At 41.8% G+C, this 22,284-nt stretch overlaps 1 protein-coding gene across 1 annotated transcript in view; it reads right to left on the bottom strand.

The window, feature by feature from the left end:
• The window catches only part of XPO4 (exportin 4), a 73,166-nt gene extending 52,944 nt beyond the window's left edge, over positions 1 to 20,222 (bottom strand). Inside the window, exon 1 of the mRNA XM_041416087.1 lies at positions 20,092 to 20,222. Within this exon, the coding sequence (XP_041272021.1) occupies positions 20,092 to 20,172 (81 nt within the window). The 5' untranslated portion in view covers positions 20,173 to 20,222. The remainder of the gene's footprint in view (positions 1 to 20,091) is intronic.
• Positions 20,223 to 22,284: the final 2,062 nt, after the last annotated feature.

Here is a 22,284-nt window from a genome sequence, read left to right as displayed (position 1 = left end):
TGCATAACAAATTCAGGGGATTTAAAAATTACTATAGATATGTTCTAAAATAAAGTATATACCAGGAACATACTACCCTCTAGTGTTTAATATTAAAATTGTCATCCTGAGGACTGGTGTGACTGAAGAGACAAGTAAGCCCATTTGGGAATGGCTACGGTGGTTCCTCAGCTTGCACCCATCCCTATATACACCCACCCCATTACATCCTGGGCACCTTGCCTGCTCAGGTAACACTGCTGCTCTTCTGTTGAAAGCCAGCTCCAGGGAGGTTTCTACCCCAAAATCAGCTCAAGGTAAAGCAGGAAACTATGCAATAACCTGGACTCCTGTGAGATGCCTACGGAGCACAGAGGAGCTGCCTGTGCTGCAGCCTCACCTCACTGCGTAGCCCCAACACCCCACACTTCCCTACAAGGTAAAAACAGCCATGCAGAAAGTATCAGCAGCTCACAGCACCACACTGCTCTCCTCTTCTGCCACTAATATTCTATGACTTCTGCTTTTTGGGATTTATCTGAACGGCACATGGCATGAGATACTCTTGCAGGGGATTGACACCACAAACAGGGTAAGCAAAACTGATGCCGACCTTTGAGAAAGGAACATGCACACATGTAGGAAGATCACATCCAAACTGCAGAGCATGATCAAGGTGACAATGTAGGTTACTGAACTTCAGCTGAACTTCCAAACTCCACATTCCAGCCCTGTCCCTAGAAGTCTGAGAAGACCATGTGTGCCACCTATCTTCTACATTCGCTGCAATAGAACCAGCTGTACAGAATGCCAGAAGAATATTTGCAGCAGGTTATCAAACATGCAGGAATGACCTACACAGCAACAGCTTGATACACACTTCAGTCAGATCTGTGGCAAATAAATCAAACCAACAGAAGAAAAGGCAGTTCCCATTCTCCCCCCCTCACTGTATGGACAGGCATTTGCACAAATGCATAGAGAACCAGACTGGGGAATTGATCACCAAAAATCATCCCAGACTTTTTCATCTGGATCAGTTCCCCAGTCTGGCTCACCATAACCCAACACAAAACCCTAAACCAGCACAGTATGGGACAATATTGGGTGGTGATAGCCTGCTTTTTTCCAGCACTAGTTATCATTTTAGGTGCATTTAATCTACAGTCTCTGTTGCTGTGCAATGTCTGGCAATAGTTTTAAGTCTCAAAGAGCATGCAGCTCTGCCCAATGATATTTCACAAGAACTAAGAATCAAATTTCCTGAGACACATGAATTATTTTAATATCTTTCTGCTACCAAAAGGAGAGGTCCTCCTACTCCTTTCTTGATCCCTCCTGCATGGCCTGTTACCTCTTTGCATGATACTTTCTATCAACTAGTCCACAAAAGAAAAAGAGGATAAAGGGGAAATCCAGGGGCAAGGGAAATGAACATTTGTTACTCTAATAAGCATCAAAAAGCCAGACAAGTGCCAGAGCCAATGCAATGATGGGGAGAAAAGGAGTGGAGTAACATTTCCCTTTCAAAACTACTGACCTTGCAGCTCACAGCTCTGCAGTGTCATGAAGCCTCACTAATTACAGCCATGTTAGAACAAATCCTTTAGGTGTGACAAAGCGTAACATTTTGCAAGCCCAGGGTCATTTACAGTCACATCCTTAGAGCAAGAAGACCAAATCAGGCTACCTAATCCAAACTAATTTTGCATTAACACATTATATTAAAGTTTGCCATACAGAGATCCTATCTATTGTCACAGTCCTGTAATACTTAAGGGAACTTTCAGGGATATTAGCTGCAAACTATGGCAATACTAAAAAAACAACCAGAGAAGTTTAATGGGAAATACTTCCTTTGTGCTTATAATAACTAGAAAGTAGATCTCTTGTTTTATATTATTTAAGCTCTTCTACTTCTCTGAAGTCCAGTTACAGAAGACATTTGACACCTTGGAAAGGCATACGGCACATCATATTCCTGTATTAATTTTTAACATGACAATAAATAATACATTACAAACTTCAGCTCTCAAAACCGTCCAGAGCAGACAAGTGCAACAGTTAAGGTTTGAACTGTGAAGCCACCAGAGGGAGCTTAAAGCTCACAGTCTACTGTCATCACTGCATTCAGACAATATTTATCTGTACAATGAAAGTAAAGTCCAGCTAGTTTTTGGTTTAAAGAAAAGGCCAGCATATACATATTTTATGCAAATTTCACATTATAAGAACACTTGCTCAGGGAGCCCAAGAGCCCTGTACCCTGGTACCCAGCACCTCTTTGGCACAATAGGGTTAGAAACATACCCAAAGTATTCATCATGTTTGGAAGGTCCCCTAGAGCACATATGCCCATGCACTGTGTTCTTTCTAATAGTCTCCTTCAAACTCTTCTCTGCTATCCAACTTACAAACGCAGTAAGGTAACAAGCAGGTTCTTTTGGCATACTGAAACTACTTGCAGCTATATCACTTTCCTTTCTGTACTGTCTGACATTACTTCTAACCATCTGTTCTCTCTTTTGTCCTGCAAGTTACCTATAAAAACTTCTCCTGAACAATAATCATCTTTCTGATTTTAGCATAACAAGCTACTGCCCCATAAGAAGAGTTCCCATGTGGCACAGCATTATAAATAAAATTACAACCTTTCAACTACCAAAGCTGTCTGGATACAGAAAAGGACCAGAAGCAGCAGCGCCCACAAAAAGGATCCAGCAGGACTACTGTTTCAAAGGGCAGCTATCCACTCAAAGGGAAACAGAAAAAAGACAAGACTAGAAACACTGTAGCAGACTAGCACTAACACTTGCAAGACTTCTAAACTTACCCCAAAAGCCGGGACAACTCCTAAGAAAGTAATGTAACTGCAGAAGATGGGAGACCAACTTCCATGGAAAGTACACACACACCTAGGAAACATCTATTGATGTACATGTGGGAAGAATAAAGGCTTTGGGATTTTCTTTTATTTTCAATAGGAGTAGTTAGATGTATACAGAGGAACTGATCCTATACACATGTATTCAGAAACACCTGCTTTATACAAGCATTTCCTACCTCAGTAACACACGTTTTAAAAATACAGTGTAATTATGACTTACTTCCCAGGATGGAAAGTGCCAAGATGTTAAAGAAATATATACAAATAATAGATACAAATAGATAGAAAGGAAGCAAACAGGTTGCAAATACAAGGTATTCATTACTACTAAAGCTGAAGTCACATTTGCCACTAACTGGCTGAAGAAGTAACACCACACCCACATTAGAAGTATGTTTTTTTAACTCCTTCCTCTGAACTGAAAACACCTTTTGCTTTTAAAAAAATAAATGCATCAAATTCTACCCTTCCAAGTGATTCTGTTCAAGCAGTTTCATGTCAATCATCACAGATATATAAAAAACAACTTTGTTTGATCATATATTAGAAGTTACATTATTTTCTTAGTGGTTTTAGAGCACAGAATAGAATTGCAGAGTCACATAACAGTTGGAAGGGACCTTTAAAGGCCATCTAGTCCAGCCCCCCACCATGGGCAGAGACACTTTCACCTCCCACCCAACCAGGGTACTCAGAGCCCCATCCAATTTGGCATTCAACATTTTCAGGGATGGGGCATCCACTTCTCTGGGCAACAAGTGCCAGTGCTTCACCACCCTTGCTGTAAAAAAATTCTATCTTCTTACAAGGCCAATAAAAAAAGAATGAATTGGCTTCTGACTATCTATCCCAATCTCTTCAATACCACCTTCAACACCCTGTTGAAGTTGATTGTTTAGTAGTTTATTCTAATATCAATGTAGATTCCAGAGAATATTTTACTTATTGCTCACTTAAGATACTGATAGTATCTTAAAAGTAACAACTTCTACCATTCAAGTAACAACATTATTATGAAAATCAATAATGGAGTAGTTTTTCATTTAAATATTAGTTAACCACCTTGCATTGGTACTTCTGCATCAAAATTTTGCTACGGAAAATCCTGGCCATGATCAAATATAAACATAAGAAAGGATGAGGAGCGTTCATTCCTTGTAGGAAAAAAAAAAAATCTTGCTAAGACAAAATTTGATTTTTCACTTTTGCTATAGCAAGACAGCACTAAATACAACCAAAGTCAGCATCTTCCTCCAATTACACTGGGGGAAATCTGCAAATTAGCACGTCACAAAGAACACTCACGCACTCCTCCAGACTTCACTGCTTGGGAGAACACAGAGAGAGTACACTGGAGTGTTTTAAGCTGACACCCACAGTATTCCCACCTACCAAAAAGGTCCCCTCTGAACAGCACAGCCTAAACACTAGGAGGATTATGGAAAGGCAAACATGCCTACTAAGATAATTTTGATTAAAAAAAAAAAAATCAAATTGCTTGTACTTGCTAGTGCTAAAGCCAAGTAGCAGCCCTTTCTGCCAAAGGCAATGTTTATGTCTGCAAGTGAAGTACCTCACAAACTTGACAAGAGCAGAAACAAAAATCTGCTACTTCTACTTCATAAAATTCACCACAAACTCTCCAACTGAGCTTTCCAAATATGTAGAGGAATCATGCCTTTCTTGCAGTCAAAAGGCACAATAAAACTGTCCCCAAACTCTGGTCTGTGGGCCACTCTCGGCTTATGAAAACCCAGTTCAAGACATTCTTGTTCTGCAGAATGGTGTCTAGACTGTGCTGCAGAGAGCCTGGGAAACCCAGGGGGAAGAGCTTAGGAAACAGGTCTCTGTCAATATACAAGGATAAGCAAAAGCCACCACAGATGGCAATGGCACTGCTGGGTCTGGACTTTGCTGACAGCCACCATCAGGCAAGACACGCTCAGCAAAGCAGGGAATAAAGGAAGCCCAGATGGTTTGCCAACATGTCCCAGCAGGCAAGGAAGCCAAGTAATAGTGAGGCATATGCAAAGGAGAAAGATCATGAGTGAACTTGAGCACCATGTGCAGGGGAACACCATGTGATGGTGACAACATAGCTGAGGAGTACAGGCAAAAAATAGAAGGAGAAAGAGAAAAAAAGGGAGAAAACAACACAGGGGCAAGCATTAATTTTTAACTAGTACACATACTGCATTTAGGACAGCTAAATATATTACTCCACCCATGTAAAGAATTGTTACAGCTAAAACATAACTAAATAATCAAAAGCCATTCAGTTTTAAATTAATGTGCTCCTCTACCAAGATGACCAAAACCCACTAAAACCAGATTTCTACATCTTAAATAACAAAAATACCTTCAAGTAATTAGTCCCCAAAATAGTTCCACTGTATAAGCAATTTATACAAAATAATCAGACTCAGAATAAGGAGATTTCCAAGTTTAACTCTACTGAAGTCATACCAGGCAACATGCCCCAAGACTGAATTACCCTGACTTCTGCGAAGTCAAGCCATAACAAGTTTCCATTCCAATTTTAGCAGTAACACTTTTCAAGTGTTTCAAATAAACTTTTTTTCCTACAATATATCACAGCACACTCAAGAACCATCACTTGTCTTATTAAAGTAGTTAATCAAAGATATTAAATGCAGAGGTCAGGCACAGAGAACTGGACAACTAGCCACACTTTTGTTCTTAGATATTCACCCTAGTTCTCTAGCAGACACTGATACCTAATGTTGTACGGATGTCTTGTTCTCTCCTGAAGCAGATGCCACAAGCTAACAATTCAGGCTTGAAGAAGATGCTCAGCTCTGCAACTGCTTTACAAGCAGATCAGACATCCCAGCTTTGGGCACAAGACCAGAAGGAATTTAAGACAACCGATAACAACAGCTTCTGCTGTCCCAGTCAGATCAGTCACGACATGACTGCCTAGCTTTGAGTAATAGTTACTACAGAAAACTCAGCTGGCACAAAAACCATCTCCAACTACATTCCAACTACTTCCTTTAACTTACTATTTTGAATAATAATTTAAATTACAGCAGCGATTCAGCCTCCAATTCAAAGGATACTCAAGATTATTTTGAGATTGGTAAGAAAGATGCAATAAATAACTTCCAACCAGAACTGCACTAGAGATAACATGGTGGAGATGTAAGACTTTCTGAACAAAAACTTCCTCTGATTTAAAAAAAAGTCTTCTCCAAAAGTAATTATGACTTAATTATTTAAACCTCAGAGTGCGCAGTATTTTTCAGTATATATTTGGAACAAATGTGTGACTGCTAGAGGAATTGCCTCCTACACACCTACTCACTCACATCTTGCTTTCATGCAGAAACTTAACAATAGGGAAAAAAGACTATTTTTTCCTCATCAACTTTTGCTTTACATTTTGAACCTGAAATATGTTATTAAGTCTTTCGCAAGTAAATCAGGAGATAAACTGTAGTTTGTAATAAGAGCTATTCTCAGTTTAGTAATGTTCTTGTATAAGATGCTATATATATATATACACATTAATTGACTAAAGAGCCAAAGTAAACCATTACCATCAATAACAAAACATTTTCTGAGATAAGACTTCTCTCCAAGGCAGGCAACAAACACTACTGAGATTTTACAATCTGCTAACAATTTGATCCACAAATATAGACGATTACAGGCTCACCACTGAAATTACCCTTCATTTATGTGCACAACACAGCTAAATCTGAGAAATATCCCATAATGGATATTTAGCCTACAGTAGTCCGGATGCTGACAGTGAGAAGATGAATGCTGACATGAGGCTACAGTTCAGATCCTTAAATTAAATGTTATTTATTTTCTAATCTCTACATTCACTGTTCTAACATTTCAAAGCACAAATGAGGTCTGATCTGCAGTTCTGTTTGGCAAAATAACTTTTCTAAAACATCTGACTGACTGATGGCAATGGGCAAATCCATGTGGTCCCTTGAAGTCAGCAAGATTCAACAAATCAACCAGAAGTCAATCCATGTATGCCAGAGAAAGATCAATCAAGACAGAAAGTGTGACTCACTATGTAAGAGGACAAAGATAAGAAAAACACCGTAACTACATAGAACAGTTACAGAAAACCTCATTGTTCCAAATCCAAACCTTTTCAAAGCATTTAATGCATTTAACAAATAAAATCAACCACTTTGACTTCAGTAAAAATGGCACACCATGACTGCAGTAGCATAGGAACACTAAAAATATGTTACTGAAACATACAAACAGTCAAAGTGCCCTTACCACGACTCCATTCAAGCCTCAAGTCCTGCTCTCCTGTTTCCTTTCATTGTGTAAAAACATAATCTTCCTATTAAGAGATGGGAGATTCAGCAGAAAACAATCCCCCATGCATTCTAGCTACTCCTCAGGTATCACAGGGCTGGTGGTGGCTGGCCTTAAATTCTGAATGATAACCAGTTTGGCAATCTGACCATCGCCTGGAGCTGGAGTGAGCTTGGCCTCCTCACCCTGAAGCAAGAAAGAAAAGAGTTGGTGGAAACGAACCAAATTTCTCCCTCAGCTCCCACCAACTCCAGCTGCTTCTCTCCTTCCCCACAAGGAGGCATGGAAGATACATGGGTAATAGGTGGAAAGGAGTTCCAGCACCAACACAGACCACGATCCTCAGAGCAGGGTGGACTATCCCCATGACAGGTCCTGGTTCTCCAGCAAGAGATAGGATCCTATCCTATCCACAGCCTCTGAAATCCTGATTGCAACTCCATCATAAGATTCAAGAGGCTCACCTCTGTATTGCTCATTTCTGTGCCTATAAGACAGCACAGACACCACTTAAAAAAATGTGCCAGGATAGTACACAGTGAATTTCAACAGAAAGTTTGAAGTAAAGAAAGAATCATTGTGATCACTCTTCTACTAGACAGGAGATCATCATAATGCTGGTAATGGCAATACTCATTTTCCAAAGTTCATAACTTCAGACGCACACAATATATGACCCATTTATCAGGCTCACTATACATCAAATACACTCAGCATCTGCTCTCCTTCTGCAAAAGAAACTTTCATAGTGTGTGAAGTGTCTTATACTATCTTTTTTTTTTTCCTATTGTCCAATTTCTAATTATACTTTCTGAAAGAACAGCTATAACCACCCATTGCTGTAAGGGTGGCATTACTTTCACCTTCTACAGTGAGCACATGCAGTGAAGTGAGACATCACAGGGGTAACCCCCAAGCAGCTCAGACCCCAAAACACAAGACATGAAATATTTAAACTGAGATAGTGATAAATTTTGATTTCTGAGCGGTTTAGACTTTGACTCCTATCAAAAAGGCATTTCCTCCCACCAAGCTAATGAAGAAAGGCAGGCACACAGGGCAGCCAGTTTCCCTGCCAAAATTCAGAGTTTAGCACTTCCTCCACCATCAATCTTGTTAAAATGTCAAAACCATTTTGTCCTATCGTAGTTATTTAGTAAGATTTGATTAAAAGCAAGATAAGGAAGTTTTAAATTTTATCTAAATTTGATGTTTTGAAAACTCCTTTGGTTTTTTGTACTTTCAAAATGGCATGGCCTAGAAAACCCGCCTTTTTTAATGGCTTTTAACTGCCAGGGCACTAATGAAAACTTACAGACACAAGTCAAACACACACAAAGTGCAATATTTGAATCATGTAAGAAAACCAAATAAGATACAGACAGATATAAGGTACAGACAAGAAATCAAGGTTTAGCAAAAAAGAGGAGCAGAATAGAGGCCAGAGGAGGAAGTTCATAACCTGCATTATGTGGAAGATTAGACAGCAAAGAGAATTTGTGAAATTCTCTTGTGAAAAGAATAACATCTTTCACACACACCCAGGAAAAAGTATAAACTTTCACTGAACACACCTCGAAAAAGGTTCTTCCTCAGTTTGCCCATACTGGGAAACAGCGAAAATCCATCTAGAATTGTACAGACTTGAGACACTAAGATGTTTTCTACTTTTACCTTGCTTCACCACTTGGTTCCACTCTTGCAAATACAGCCTGAACCATGATACTGAAGAAGTTACACATCTCTGTATTCATCCTCTGATACACAGGAGAGCAGACACATGACACATATTTTGAGAAAAGCTCTTTTAAACATGAGTTTTCTATGATAAAGTTGGGGGTTTTTTAATCCTTACAGAAATGTTTTCGGATTTCATTTAGAAGATGCAATTTTTAGGACTCCCTTAAGTGCCTAAGCTTACACTAAGAAACCTGCACAAATTAGCCAAATCTCAAGTTCTGAACAGTCAAAGGGCTCCACATATTCAGGCTCCACTGAAAAACTTATCATAATCATATATTTTATTCTCAGCCCTCTTTGAGGGAATATTACTGTAAAATGAACAGAAGACTAGCTCCAGAAACAACATTGTTATTTCTCTTGATACTAGAATTTAATATTTATATATTCCCTACTAAACAATTATTATTCTGAAGCTACCCAACATCTGTTCCTAATCCCACTTAAAACAACCGCACAAAATAAAGGGTTTGCAGCTTACCCTCCCTAATTCTCTCAGGAAGAAGCACATTTGTTTTTGTGCTTGGGCTTTGGTGCTTGCTGTTGACAGGTGAGGAAAGTACTATTCATACTCTTGTCACCAGAAAGGAGTGTGACTGTTTTGTAAACTTACTGCACATTTCCTCAATAACAATGCAAGATGTAGTCATCTGGGAAGCTACCAAGACTATGGTTGAAAGAGAAGTCAAATAGCAGCAACATTATTAGCAAAATAAACAGTGGATGCCAGTGGCCCGAGAGATGAAAAAGCTAAACTAAATGTGAACAGTTAAGACCTTGATGAAAACAAAACAAAAACCAAAACAAAATGATGATGCAGAAAAAACGCAAAGCTCTTTTTGCACCTAAGATGAGTGAAGGTAAATGCACTACTTTTCAGCCACGGCTTCAACAACACACAATTCATCTTTAAGGCACCTAGAATCAAATCAGCAGCTAGCTGCACAGGGGGAACATATTCCTTTCCCCCCACAGGGCTGCAGTCCCGTGCAACAGAGATACAGGCTGCCACTTGGGAATCTCCAGTTCCTGCATACACATATACATAGAGATGCTGCGGAGAAGTCCTCATGAAATCTAACTGTGACAAATGGGTAAAATGTCACTTTTAGATGAGGGGTGTAACAAAAGAGGAAGCCAAGTGAGCTGTAAGGCGAAACCCAGAGCAGGCAGGCAGGGTCTGCCAGCACCAACATCAACTGTGTGAAGTCATGGCAAGATGAGTGAGCAACTGACTTCAGGGACCGTGAATGTGAATGCCAGGACCACCAATACAAGACCAAGCTGGGGCAGATCAGTTCTGGGGAAGTTCACAACAAAACCTTGAAGACCACCTATTTGCAGAACCATACAAAATAAACAAAAGGAGAAGAACCTTTGCTGCTTGCCCAAGGCAGAGAAGTGATACATGTAGATGCTGGGCTGGAGAGGTTGACACTTAACCCCACATCACCAGCTTGGATACCTTCCATCCAGACAGGCAGTGCACAGGGATATGACTTCTCTTGTGCTGCCACAAGACACAGGTGGTAGTTCTGTAACTCATCAATGAGCCAGTGTGGCTGTGCTTGTACAATTGTTTCTGCTGCTTATTAACTCTGATACTGCTTGCACGCCATCACTAATGCCACAATTAATGATAGCTGGAACATTGCTTCACAGTAATAAAGGAAGGTACAACTGAGTGTTGGTTGTCATCCAATTGCACCACTTATCTTCATGCAGACCAATGCTTAAGTCCCAGCAGTCCCGCGCTAATGATGCTGCAACACATTTTTTGAATTCTGCAAACTGCCCCTGCCCTTCTTCACACACTGTTAGAGCAAAAACCTATGCAGCCAGGATATTTACTTGTGATGTGAATGAATAAAATTCAAGGTCCTTCCAAAGTAGCCTGAAGAAGGGATAGAACATGGCTCAATCACTTCCATGTGTCTTAAAAACTATCAAAATATGCATTCCCAAAAATCCTGAAATACAAAGCTGAGGAATATACCACTCACTCCAATGCAATACCACGCAGCTTTTCTGCAGCTCTTCAAATGAACAGATTTCAAAACACATTTGTGAAGGATGCTGGTATTATTTTCCATCATTACAACAGGATCCTAGTCTATGTTGACAGTAATGAAGAGGGGCTGCCTCTCCAGAACTCCAAGGCTGTGGTGCTTAGGAGATCTATTCCTTCCAGCCATGTTAATTCCTCCCTGCTTCTAGACACACTTTACTATCCTGTGCTAGCTTTGGCAACTGCAAGTCCTTCTGACAGCCAGTCCAGCTCACTAACCTAGCAGATAATCAATCCAGCAAAAAGACATGTTTTTTTCTGCCACTTGGTGTTAGGCTGGTTTAAGCTCCTGTGAAAATATAGCCTATGTCACACTTAGACGCCTGGGACTGCAGATGTTCTTCACCTTAGCCAAGGCTTTTGAAATCCCAGAGACAGCCATCATAAACTGTAAAAGTCCATGGCAAAACACCTTTCTGCACTTCACTAATTTCCCACAGATTAATTATACAAAGCCTTCAAGAGACCCTAGCATAAGGCATATATCCAACACTACCACAGCTGTGCCTCTAGCATTTTGCACAGCTGCACATAACACAGCTGGCCTGAATGACAACAAAGAGTGAAATTCATAATTTCAACACAAATCATGATATACCTTTAGCCTTTCTTCATATTCACTTTTGTAGTTCTGTAAATTTTGAATTTGGTAGGCACCACTAAAGCAACTTATCTGTCTTACAAAGTAACAAAAGCAAAACCCATTATTCACTTGCTCCTACATTAACTTAAATAACTTTTTTTTTTTTAGTAGAAAATACATTAATCAGTCTTGATTTGAAAAGAGAATTGTATATGCTACTTCCTAAGTGGTTTAACAACATAATTCAACCAAATTTCTTCCAGGAGCATAGGCAAGCTCTCTCATCTCAGTCAAGACAGTAGAATTTTCTCTAATGTAACACAGTGAAAATTACTTTAATTAAAGACACTTTTCTCCCTGAATTCACTACCCAATCTAGCTCACTATGCAACCACTCAGGTGGGTGTACTATTATCCTACGTTTTGGCAGAGCCAAAGACAGCACTGTACGGCAGCCACTCATTATTATGTCTCTGAGATAGGAAAGTTTGGGGTTTTCCTTTATGGAAGATGGGAAAGAGGAAGAAGAGGAACTATTTAAAGTATATCCTCTTGTCAATTTTCCTTCATTCCCTGAAATCCCTATCTTAACAACTACTCCCTGTTCAACGAGATGTTTTGGACTTCAAAGTCCAAAGGACCAACATCTCCTACAGCTCAGATCTGACATCTTCCCTTATATACCACATCTCCCAGCACATATGTGGGTTTATGCCACTCATGCACCCCACTACACATCAAAATTGCACAGATCTTATGTATACCTAATTCAGACAGACTTTTTAGAATCAAAACACTGTCAGAAGCTGATGAAAAGGAGTATTTTACTTATCTGCTTGTGACAGGATCAGCTCAACTTAATAATCAAGAGGATTTCTTCCACCTTCCATAAGGAAAGCTGTTAATTAACTAATGAACACAGATTAGCATAACAACGATAAGACTCTTAGGAAGCAGGTTAAAGGGAAAACAGCAGTAGGTAGTCCCTGAAGAAGAATAATCCAGATGGAGTTATGGACTAATGAAGCTCCCCAGCAGATGAATGTAGAAGCAAGCACACAGTATTTACATCGATTACTCAGAACAAAATATAGAAATATGCCAATGCAACAGTGATATGTCAAATGGGTGTGAAACATATTGATTCAAAAAGACAAATACTCCCTCTGTGAAACAGTCAGGGTAAATAAACTCTAAGCATGCATAATCCCATTTCACTAGATTTTAATTTCATCAAACACAACGTTTACTTTTCAAAGATATCGTAATCTCTATCAGTTCTCACTTCTCTAATCTCAGCTCTTCACTTTAGTACAGATAAGCTCCATGCACATTTGTTCTTGGCTCCCAGTTAAGAGTTTCACTAGCATGGTGCACACTGCATGCACACTTATCTCCCAGGCTGTAATCTGAATTGTGTGCCTGTAAAATGTACCAAACACACCAGCTCTTAAGCAAAAGAAGAAAAAACTATACAGATATACAATGGTCTCTTAAGTTATTTAGTACTGTTCCAAAAAATTATCTGAACGGCTTGGGTATGGTTCTCTGAAAACATCACCTTGCTGCTCTGAAGCAATTAAGAAAAGTACCATGTTAAGTACTATTCAGAAAGGAATACAGAAGAATATAAAAAATTTACAACCATCTAAAATCCTCAAGTACCTACATCAAAGAATTCTGGTCAGTTCATTCAAAAACAGTATCATAAATCTAAAAAATTACAGAGGTATTATCTGATGTATGGGAGAATATCCCATATGACAAAATGACAAGACCCTTCAGTTTAGCTAAGAGATGACTGGAGGATCCAATAAGATAGAGAATTATACAAAATCACAATGGATACCATAGAAGAAAAAAAGAACACTTTATAGTTATTTCTCATAAATTAAGAATGAATTAAATTATGAACCAGCAGGCTTCACTCAAAGAACTATATTTTTTTCCAAAAACACTTGTAAACCCCATTACACTCAGAAAAGCATGTATATATATATATATATATGTATATACACACACACGTATATATATGTATGTATAAAGACTAAGAAAAAAAAAAGCATTCCAAAAGCAACTGGACCACATTTGTGAGCAAAAAACAATGACAAAACCTCAAGCTTTTGAAACTGCTAATTCAAATTTCTTAATTGCTAATTCAAATAATGTAAAGTGCCCACTAGTGAAAGAATCACCATTACTTTTCAGACCTCTCCAAATCAGCAGCTACAGGCACCCACCAGAAAAAAAAAAACATCTGAGCAGAAATTTTCTCATTTCTAGCCATAATATAGCACACATCCTGCTTGTTTCATGGGTGACAACTTGGAGAACTTTCACACATCTTCTCAGCATTGGAATGATTCATTTGTCTGATTTCTTCCAAGAGGCAACCTGCCATAACAAAAGCAGAGCTACTCCATCTCTCCCTTTCACCCTTACTATGAGCCATGCTTCACAGCCTGAAAAATTGCCTCACAATGAAGACATATTGCAACAAGAAACTGAACTTCCTTGTGGAATAAGGATTGTCACGGCCTTTGTGGAGAACAGGCTGGCTGGTTATGTCAAGATGTGAGATAGTGGAGAATTTATGAGGCTGATTCAGCAAGACCACAAGCTAGGCCACTTGCTCATCTTGCACTGGGCTTGAGCAAGGCTTAACAACTGAATGTTGCCTGGGCTGAAGCAGAGGCCCCAGAGCCCGATGTTGTCTCAGTGAAGTGCAGAAACACCCAGGTCTCTGTGCCAGCCCTCAGCCTCACTGTCCCTGCACTGTGCACAACAAGCCTTGGTTTAGATCTGTCCCTCTGAGGAGACAATGATGGCAGTAAAGACCTGGCGAAAGTCAGATGGCCACCACTGCTGCCTCAGCTGTGTGGAGGAGCACACTGAAGTACCACACTTCTGTGCTTTTTCAGCCACAAGATAGGGAGCTCAGTTTGATGAAGGTAACCAAAGACTCTCATTCACCCCTTGCTTATATATTAAAAGCCACACCTACCAATAAGAAAATAAGAAAACAGATGTTCCCCCACCCTACATGTATGATGGCAGCAACAGGCAGCCAATGATTTTTAACTGCAGTCATTCATCCATTTCTCCAAGAAGTATAAAATCAATATTTGAAATCCTCCACTATGGAAGGACAAGAATACAACCTCATTCTACAGACAAGTCAATGGGTTTGCCCCTCTCCCGAGGGCAGACAAAACTCTGTCTTAAGATTTGTGTCTCACTGCATTGGAGCTTACCTGGGAACACTTGTACACAGAGCTATGCACTTATATTTTGTATATCTAGTGCTGTTATCAGCAATCTAACAAGAATCTATAATCTGCTGCTTCAATAAAACAGACTGTTCATGACTCCACAACCATGAAAGTTCTTATTCAGCGTGACCGGACTTTAGTGCCTAAGTGGTTATAAATGAGAAATTAAGCCTATCTGTACCCAGCCCCTCTGATCTCTGAGGACTAGCTAGAAAGCAAGGGGGTTTATTTCCTGGCAATTTCATACACCTACCACAACAGGCCTATCTCCACAAAAGGTAGGTCAAAAAGAGCCAACCATATAAACTGTCATGGTTGATGGTATAAACAATCTGATCCTACTAACGTGCTCCCTCATGCTCTTATTCTGTAAGCTTATTTGAACATCTGAAAGTGAAGTTTCTAGGACCACTGTCAGACCACCCAACTTTAGCCTGAAATCTGCCTTAGAATAGCAGGATAAATCACAAACTAAGTGGTACCCTGTGAAGGTGGTGATGTGAGAATCCACATCACCCCACACACACACCCCCAAAACCCACACTTTGAAACAGACCACAGCCAAAACAGAATATTTACAAACTTTTAAAGAATCGAATTCTTCTGCAAAATCACAGAATGACTAGGTTGGAAGAGACCTTCAAGATCACTGGATCCCATGCCCTAACACCTCATCTAAACCATGGCACTGAGTGCCACATCCAGTCTTTTTTTAAACACATCCAGGGACGGCGACTCCACCACCTTCCCAGGCAGACAATTCCAGTACTTTATCTTTCTTTCTGTAAATATATTTTTCCTAATATCCAACCTATATTTCCCTTGGTGCAGCTTAAGACTGTGTCCTCTCATTCTGTCAGTGTCAGTTGCTGCCTTTGCCCAAATGCTCTTTGAGCTTTCCAAGAGCCACACCACATAGACTAGCCTAACACAGACCTCTGGACCTACTTTGCTCAACTCCCAAAAATAACTCATTTCAAAGTTAGATCAGGTTGTTCAGGGATCTGTTCAGTCAAGTATTAAATATCTCCAAAGACAGGAGATCCCACATCTTCCCTACACAGTCTACTCCACTGCCTTCACCAATTACACTTACTGTGATTTTTTTGTCTTCTCTCCAGCTGGAATGTTCCCTTCTGAAACTTGTAACCTCTTCTCTTTTCAGTGTGCAGCTCTAAGTGAAGTCTGGCATTTCTAATATCAGGAGAGTCAGAGTTAGCAAGTAAATTGTACAGTGGAGGTATATTATACACTTGAGCCAACCTGACAACTCACCACTAGCAGGGGCAGACCGGCTCTGTACGTGTCCAACAATCTAATTTCAGTGCCCTGTGCTAGCTCTGCAACCTAAATGGCTGCACAGATAGCCAATACATCTTGCTAACCTGACAGAAATCCATTCCCTTGTTTAATTCCTATGTCATCTCAGCAATATTAGTATCTTCTGCACAGGGTCACAAGGGAGAAAGCAGCTCTGAAGGTAAGAACAGAGCACCTCTTTTTGGAGGGAGGTGGGGTGAACAAGCAACTGTGAATTTACATTTAGGTGTCAGAGAATATCGTATGCTAGAAAATTTCAACTTGCTTTAATAAACTCTCAGCAATAACCAGGCCATGTTAAGCATGATTCTTAGTTCATCCTCTCACTTCTGGGATGAAATTTACACTTCTTTCCTTAATAATGCAACCAATGTCTTCTCTAATCCATGAAGACAGCTATTAAAACAGTCCTTAACTAGTACTAATTATATTTATAGCATTAATTACCACCTGAGCTAAACAGAACATAATAGATAGGAGATACATGGTCAGGGGACACCATGCCAGTAAGAAACAGAGGAGGAGTAAATGAAATCAGTTCATACAGATGTTGGTGTACGGTCCTTACTAAGTCAAAGTCACACAGGCCAAACATGGATACCAGCCCCTGGCACTGAGAAACTTCACAGCAAAGCATTAATGGGGATCTTACTTCAGGCGAACACCAGCACCTTTACTAGAAAGGAATTACATATTCAATTTTTATACCTCAAATACTTTTACGCACATTAAAGAAAGTAGTCATAGCACAGCCTTTAAAATCGTATTTGGCAGCTAACGACAAGATAAGTTTCATCTTTTATTACAATTTGTCAATTAATACCAAATGCCAATCCTTTCTCAAATTAAGCCTTTTGAATGTGAGCTACCTAGAACCTGTTGAAAGGCATTACTGGTAACATGGGAAAAGCATTTCCATGCATCTGTAGAAGAGCTTGGTGAGAGAAAAGATTGAACATTTCCAGTTTTTAAACATGGCACGCCATGGTTTGTAAAGTCCATAAACACCAGCAATTTAGGAGATCAGGACTTGGGCGTTCTTTATCTGATATCTAAAAAGTAATTTTTCAGAGAAAAAACTCAACTAACCCAGAACAATGAAAAAAAAATTGTGAAAATACTTCTCAAAGATTTAGAGAGCTCACAGTAATCCATGCTTATCCTCAAGGAAAGTTAATTAAACACGTTCAGGTCTTTTTATTAGCATGCTATTATTTTCCTCAAGGCTTCATATTTCAATTTGAAATCAAGACAAGTATCAAGTAAACCACCACCACTCCCTACTCCGTATTTTGAAATGTTGAAACACCCTTGATGCATCCCTAGCTATCTGTATTTTGCAAGCATTGCCACTGTCTCAGCTGCAACAGACTGCCACAAGAGAACTTTGCTGACTCCCTCCACAGCTCCTTGCCCAATTAAAACATTCTGCCATCTATTGTCAGACCATTCACAGCTCAGCTTCAGGTACAGCTCCACTGCAAGGTGGTTGACTCATGATCTCCAACACTAGCAGCAGGTTCATCACCCTTCACCCAGTCCTCAGATTTTTACATAAACACCTTTCTAAGTGATCCCAGCAGGTAGCTTGATCAGTTCACCCCCCCCATCTGCCACACAGAGATAACTTCCCACCTGCATCCCTAAGAGGGCCTTTAACCAGAGTGCAGCCCTCTGGCTAAATGAAATTCAGATCATCACTGTCCACGGGCAATCCTGAAACACAATCAGGCCCCTCTTTTTGCACAGTTGCTAACAAGACAGAACAGGAGCAAAGCTCATAACTCTTTCAGTCTCTGGGGTCTGACATCCACCTTTGTGAAGCATCTGTTGAGCTGCACTCCTCTCCTGCATCCCTCCAAAGACTCCATGATTTCTGAGAAGGAACACAGGGAAATAACCCTAAACAGTTCTCACAGCTCTTCCACAGCCAACCCTGCTTAAAGCCTGATTCTGAGTCCTCATCCTCACGGACAGCTTTAGTGACTATCTCTGTTTCATGCAGCTTCCTCGGTAAGAGCCATCTAACTAGTTCTTCTCAGATTAGTGGTGTCTATGAAACTTCCAAAATCAGCTGTGGAAAAGAAATAAAAGAAGAAAAAGCTAAATATCACAACAAGTCAGGTTTCATACTGTCAGAGGCTGTAGGGAGGAAGGTAGAAATTCAACAAGGATCCTAACATCCATGTGCTTGCAGACCCAAGACGTATTTTTACCAGCAAGTTCAGCAACTATTCTTCAACAGAGTCACAAACATTCCCATAAAAGGCCTGCACCTTTTCACTGTATTAAAGTTTTTATCTAATTCAACTCCACAGTAAGTTGCTTTTCCCTCTCTGTGCTAGTAGGCTATGCTAGACAAACAATGCCCACAGGAAGTTACCTTTAGTCTTCAAGCACAGGTGCAAGACTTCGGAGATGCCACTGCACATGCTAGTGGTTTGATACTGAAAACTTCTTAACCACCAGCTTCATTCCACACCCCTGTTCTGTTACACAGTAATACTTATATAGGCTTTCCTTATGAAGACAAATTCTCCTAGTAATTACTGCATTTGTGTTATTTTTAAATACACAGACATTACCAGAACATCTAACAATCAACACAGACGTGTTTTGTAGAGCATGCATGAATCAAAAGCAGCTCAAAGCTTGAAACCCATCACTGGTGGCATATTATGTGAAGTATTCTTCTAAAAGACTAGTGCTTGCTGCCAACCTACCTATCTTTACTGTCCTGCTTGGAAACACAGTCCGTGTTTTTCAGGATTTTACTTGACAAAGAGTAACATGCATATTTTGATGGGACACCCATGAGTAAAGCTGATCACCTCTCACTTTACAGCTGGGCTACTTCAGCTAGACATTAAAACACAATCATTCAGGTTTTGACCACTGTTTAATTATTGATACCAGAAAAACTTTGGTAGTATTTCTTTGGTTCCTTTGAAATCCCATGAATAACAACGCCTTACAAACTTTATTTCTGTCAGAATCACTTTTTGGTAAGACAAATTCTGTGGGGAAGGCTTTCAGCTAGACATGTACAGAAGATCTGCAATAAAGACCTGTAAACTACACCAGCCAACACAGAGCTTTTCATTCAAACAAGTCTTTTACAAGGATGCAAACCTAGCATGTTTTAACACCAATGGTCACTATCGGTATTCAGCTCCATCGCATTTCTCATCTTTGCCATATGGGCGTTCTTTTCCACGCAGTTATGAAAACAAGATAACACACAGACATCAGGGACAGTTAATTGATAATTAAACAGATCAAGTGCGAAGCGCCACTAATGGCTTTACTTCAACGCAGCAGCACCGTGAGCCTCTGGCTCCTCGGTGCCCCTCCACTTAAAGGAAAACTCTGGAAACGGATCGCGCCACTCCCGAGGCCGCTTCCACGCTGCCCAGGGTGCCTCGCTGTCCCCGCCGGGCTGGGACGGACGCGACCTCCCGCCCTTCCTCCGCCGCCGCGGGAGGTGCCCCGGGCCCCGGGAGAGTTGCACACTGGCAACTTCGGCGAGGTCTGGGCGGCGGACGGTGGCGGTGCGGGGGCCCGGGGACGGACACCCCGCAGGCGGGGCGGGCAGCGCGGGCAGCCGGCAGAGCCTGCCCGGGGCGACGGGGAGAGGGCGGCACATGGAGGAGCGGCGCGGCGTGCACGGCGGGGCCGGCCCCGGCTGCGGAGCCACAGGGACGAGCCGGTGCGGCGGCGGAGGGACAGGAAGGGAGGGAGGGAGCCCGCTCGAATGGGGAGTGGGACGGGGCGGCGGAGGCGGCGCGCCCCGGCGGGCTGCGCCCCGAGCCCGAGGGGCGAGGGCAGCGGGAACGGAGGCGGGGAAGGGAGAGGGGTCCGGCGCGGGCGCCCCTTCGGGGGCGAGGCGGCGCTCCGGGCGCGGCGGTGCCGCCGCCCGCCTCACCATGAGCACTTTGGCCGCGTTCTCCAGCTGGGCGATCACCTCGGGGGCGCCCCCCGCCGCCGCGGCCGCCGCCGCCATCATGGTCTCTCTTCAATGACGCGCCATGCGCTGCATTCTGGGGCGAGGCGGCCGCGCGGAGGACCTCCCGAGCCGCGGGGTGGGGTCGGGCCGCCGCCGCTCCCCGCCGGGCCCAGGTCGTCGCGCTTGCCAGGCCCGTTTTGTTAGGGGTGGAAGCGGACGCTGGAGATCACCCGGTCCAACCCCCTGCCAAGCCAGGGTCAGCTAGAGCAGGTTGCGCAGGAACGCGTCCAGGTGGATTTGGAATGTCTCCAGAGAGGGAGGCTCCACAATCACCCTGGGCAGCCGGTTCCAGTGCTCAGCTACCCTCCATGGAAAGTTCTTCCTCGTGTTGAGGTGGAGCTGGTTTGTTCAAGTGTGGCCATTGCTCCTCTCCCTGTCGCTGGGCACCACAGAAAAGAGCCTGGCACCATCCTCTTGGCACTCTCCCTGGAGACTTACATGCATTTCCTTGTGCTTCCCAGTGAGCTCGGTGCCAGCGCGGCCACAGGCGCTGGTTGCTGGCAGTCTTTGCATTGCAGTGCTTGCAGATCTGTGGTGGGATGAGAAGCTGAGTTTATAAAATATAGCTTATGAAGTGGTGGGGACAGGAGAGGGTGGTCAGCCTCTTCAAAAATGAACTGGTTTACAGCAGACAAAAAACCAAACCAAACAACAAAAAACTCACCAATGTTTAAAAGTGTTCTGAAAAGCACTTTTTCCCACATAAATCCACCTGGAGCTCCTTTCATGTTATTGGTTGTGAATCACAAGACAGTGCCAACACTAAAAGATATGCTGAAGAGAACACTGCTGTGCAGCCATAGGAGCAAAAGGACTCTCAGATTGCCTTCAGTGACATTTCATTTTGGTTAAAGGGTTGGCCTTTTAAACAAATCTGATGGTTTCCACTTCAGTTTGCACACTGGAGCAGACTTGGAGCTTTGATAGCTTCAGATGAAGCCAAAATGGAAGATCTGCAATTGCCAAGGAACGTTCTGTGCGTGCGTCCAGGCCAGAGCACGTCCCTCACAGTGCGCAGCACTGAGCACCATCAGCTGCTGAGCTGCCCTGAACCCGCCGGACCACTGTGCTCTTAACACAGTCAGGTGTTTGCAGCCGTAGTTCTCTCAGCCTTGGGGAGGCATTAGCTGACCTCAGGTGCTGAATTTATGCAAGGTTTGGAATTTATCAGCTAGCTGAGCCGGCTGATAGCAGTGTTGAGCGCTCATAGAGTGTTCACATAATGGGAGTGTCAACGGACAATGTTTCCATGCAGATGATACAATGTAATAGCCGAAGTGGAAGAAAGAATCAAGGAAACAAATGACAACAAGAAATCCATCTTTCTCGTTCCAAAGAAAAATGCAAGGATTTTTCTCCTAAGAAATGACAGCTTTCAATGCTCAAGAGGGCATGGCAGTGCTTATTACTAAACAAGTTTAAAAGTAGCAATAAACCCATGTAAATTATTGATTCTGGGGTTTACCTAGGAGGTAGAACTAGAACATGCATTTCAGGGTAATGTTAATCTTCAAAGCTGAAGAGTGTGGGGAGATCAGCAGGGCTGCTCTGAAAGGAGGGCTCAATATACAGAAAATTGAACAACAGTCAGAGATGGAGCAGTTCGAAGTGTGACAACACACTTAAGTCCTGAAGTGTGTTTATTGGACAAACAGGGCAATGTACAATGAGTCTCACTCTCAAGAACAGAAACCAGAGCTAAAGACTTAGAAGTTTGTGTACAAAGAGGTCAAATGTCAAAAAAAGAATCCCTGAAAGGTATGAAAAAACCCCTATTTTAAAGAATTCTCTGTTCAGTAAAGGACTACTTCAGTTGAGTACTTCTGTACTTGTAACTTGTAATCAAAATAAGATTCTTCAACAACTGTTTCAGCATGCTCAAAGGTCCTTCATTCTCCTGTGGCCTTGTGTGTTTAGCAGCACATTTGAATAGCCATGAAAGCAATAGAAATAGAATAGTATTCTTCAGGTTGGGAGGACTCAAGAGGTCTCTACACACACCTTCTCTTTCTTCACCCTTCTGATCAGATTGCTTAGGGCTTTATTCAGCAGGGTCTTGAAAACCTCCAGGAACAGAGAGTGCACAGCTCTCTGGGCAACCATGTCAATGCT

Source organism: Onychostruthus taczanowskii, unplaced genomic scaffold (genome assembly GCF_017590055.1).
Source record: "Onychostruthus taczanowskii isolate IOZ18803 unplaced genomic scaffold, ASM1759005v1 scaffold50, whole genome shotgun sequence".
Lineage (NCBI taxonomy): Eukaryota > Metazoa > Chordata > Aves > Passeriformes > Passeridae > Onychostruthus > Onychostruthus taczanowskii.
Note: the sequence above shows the minus strand (reverse complement) of the source record. Positions and strands in the feature narration are given on the sequence as shown.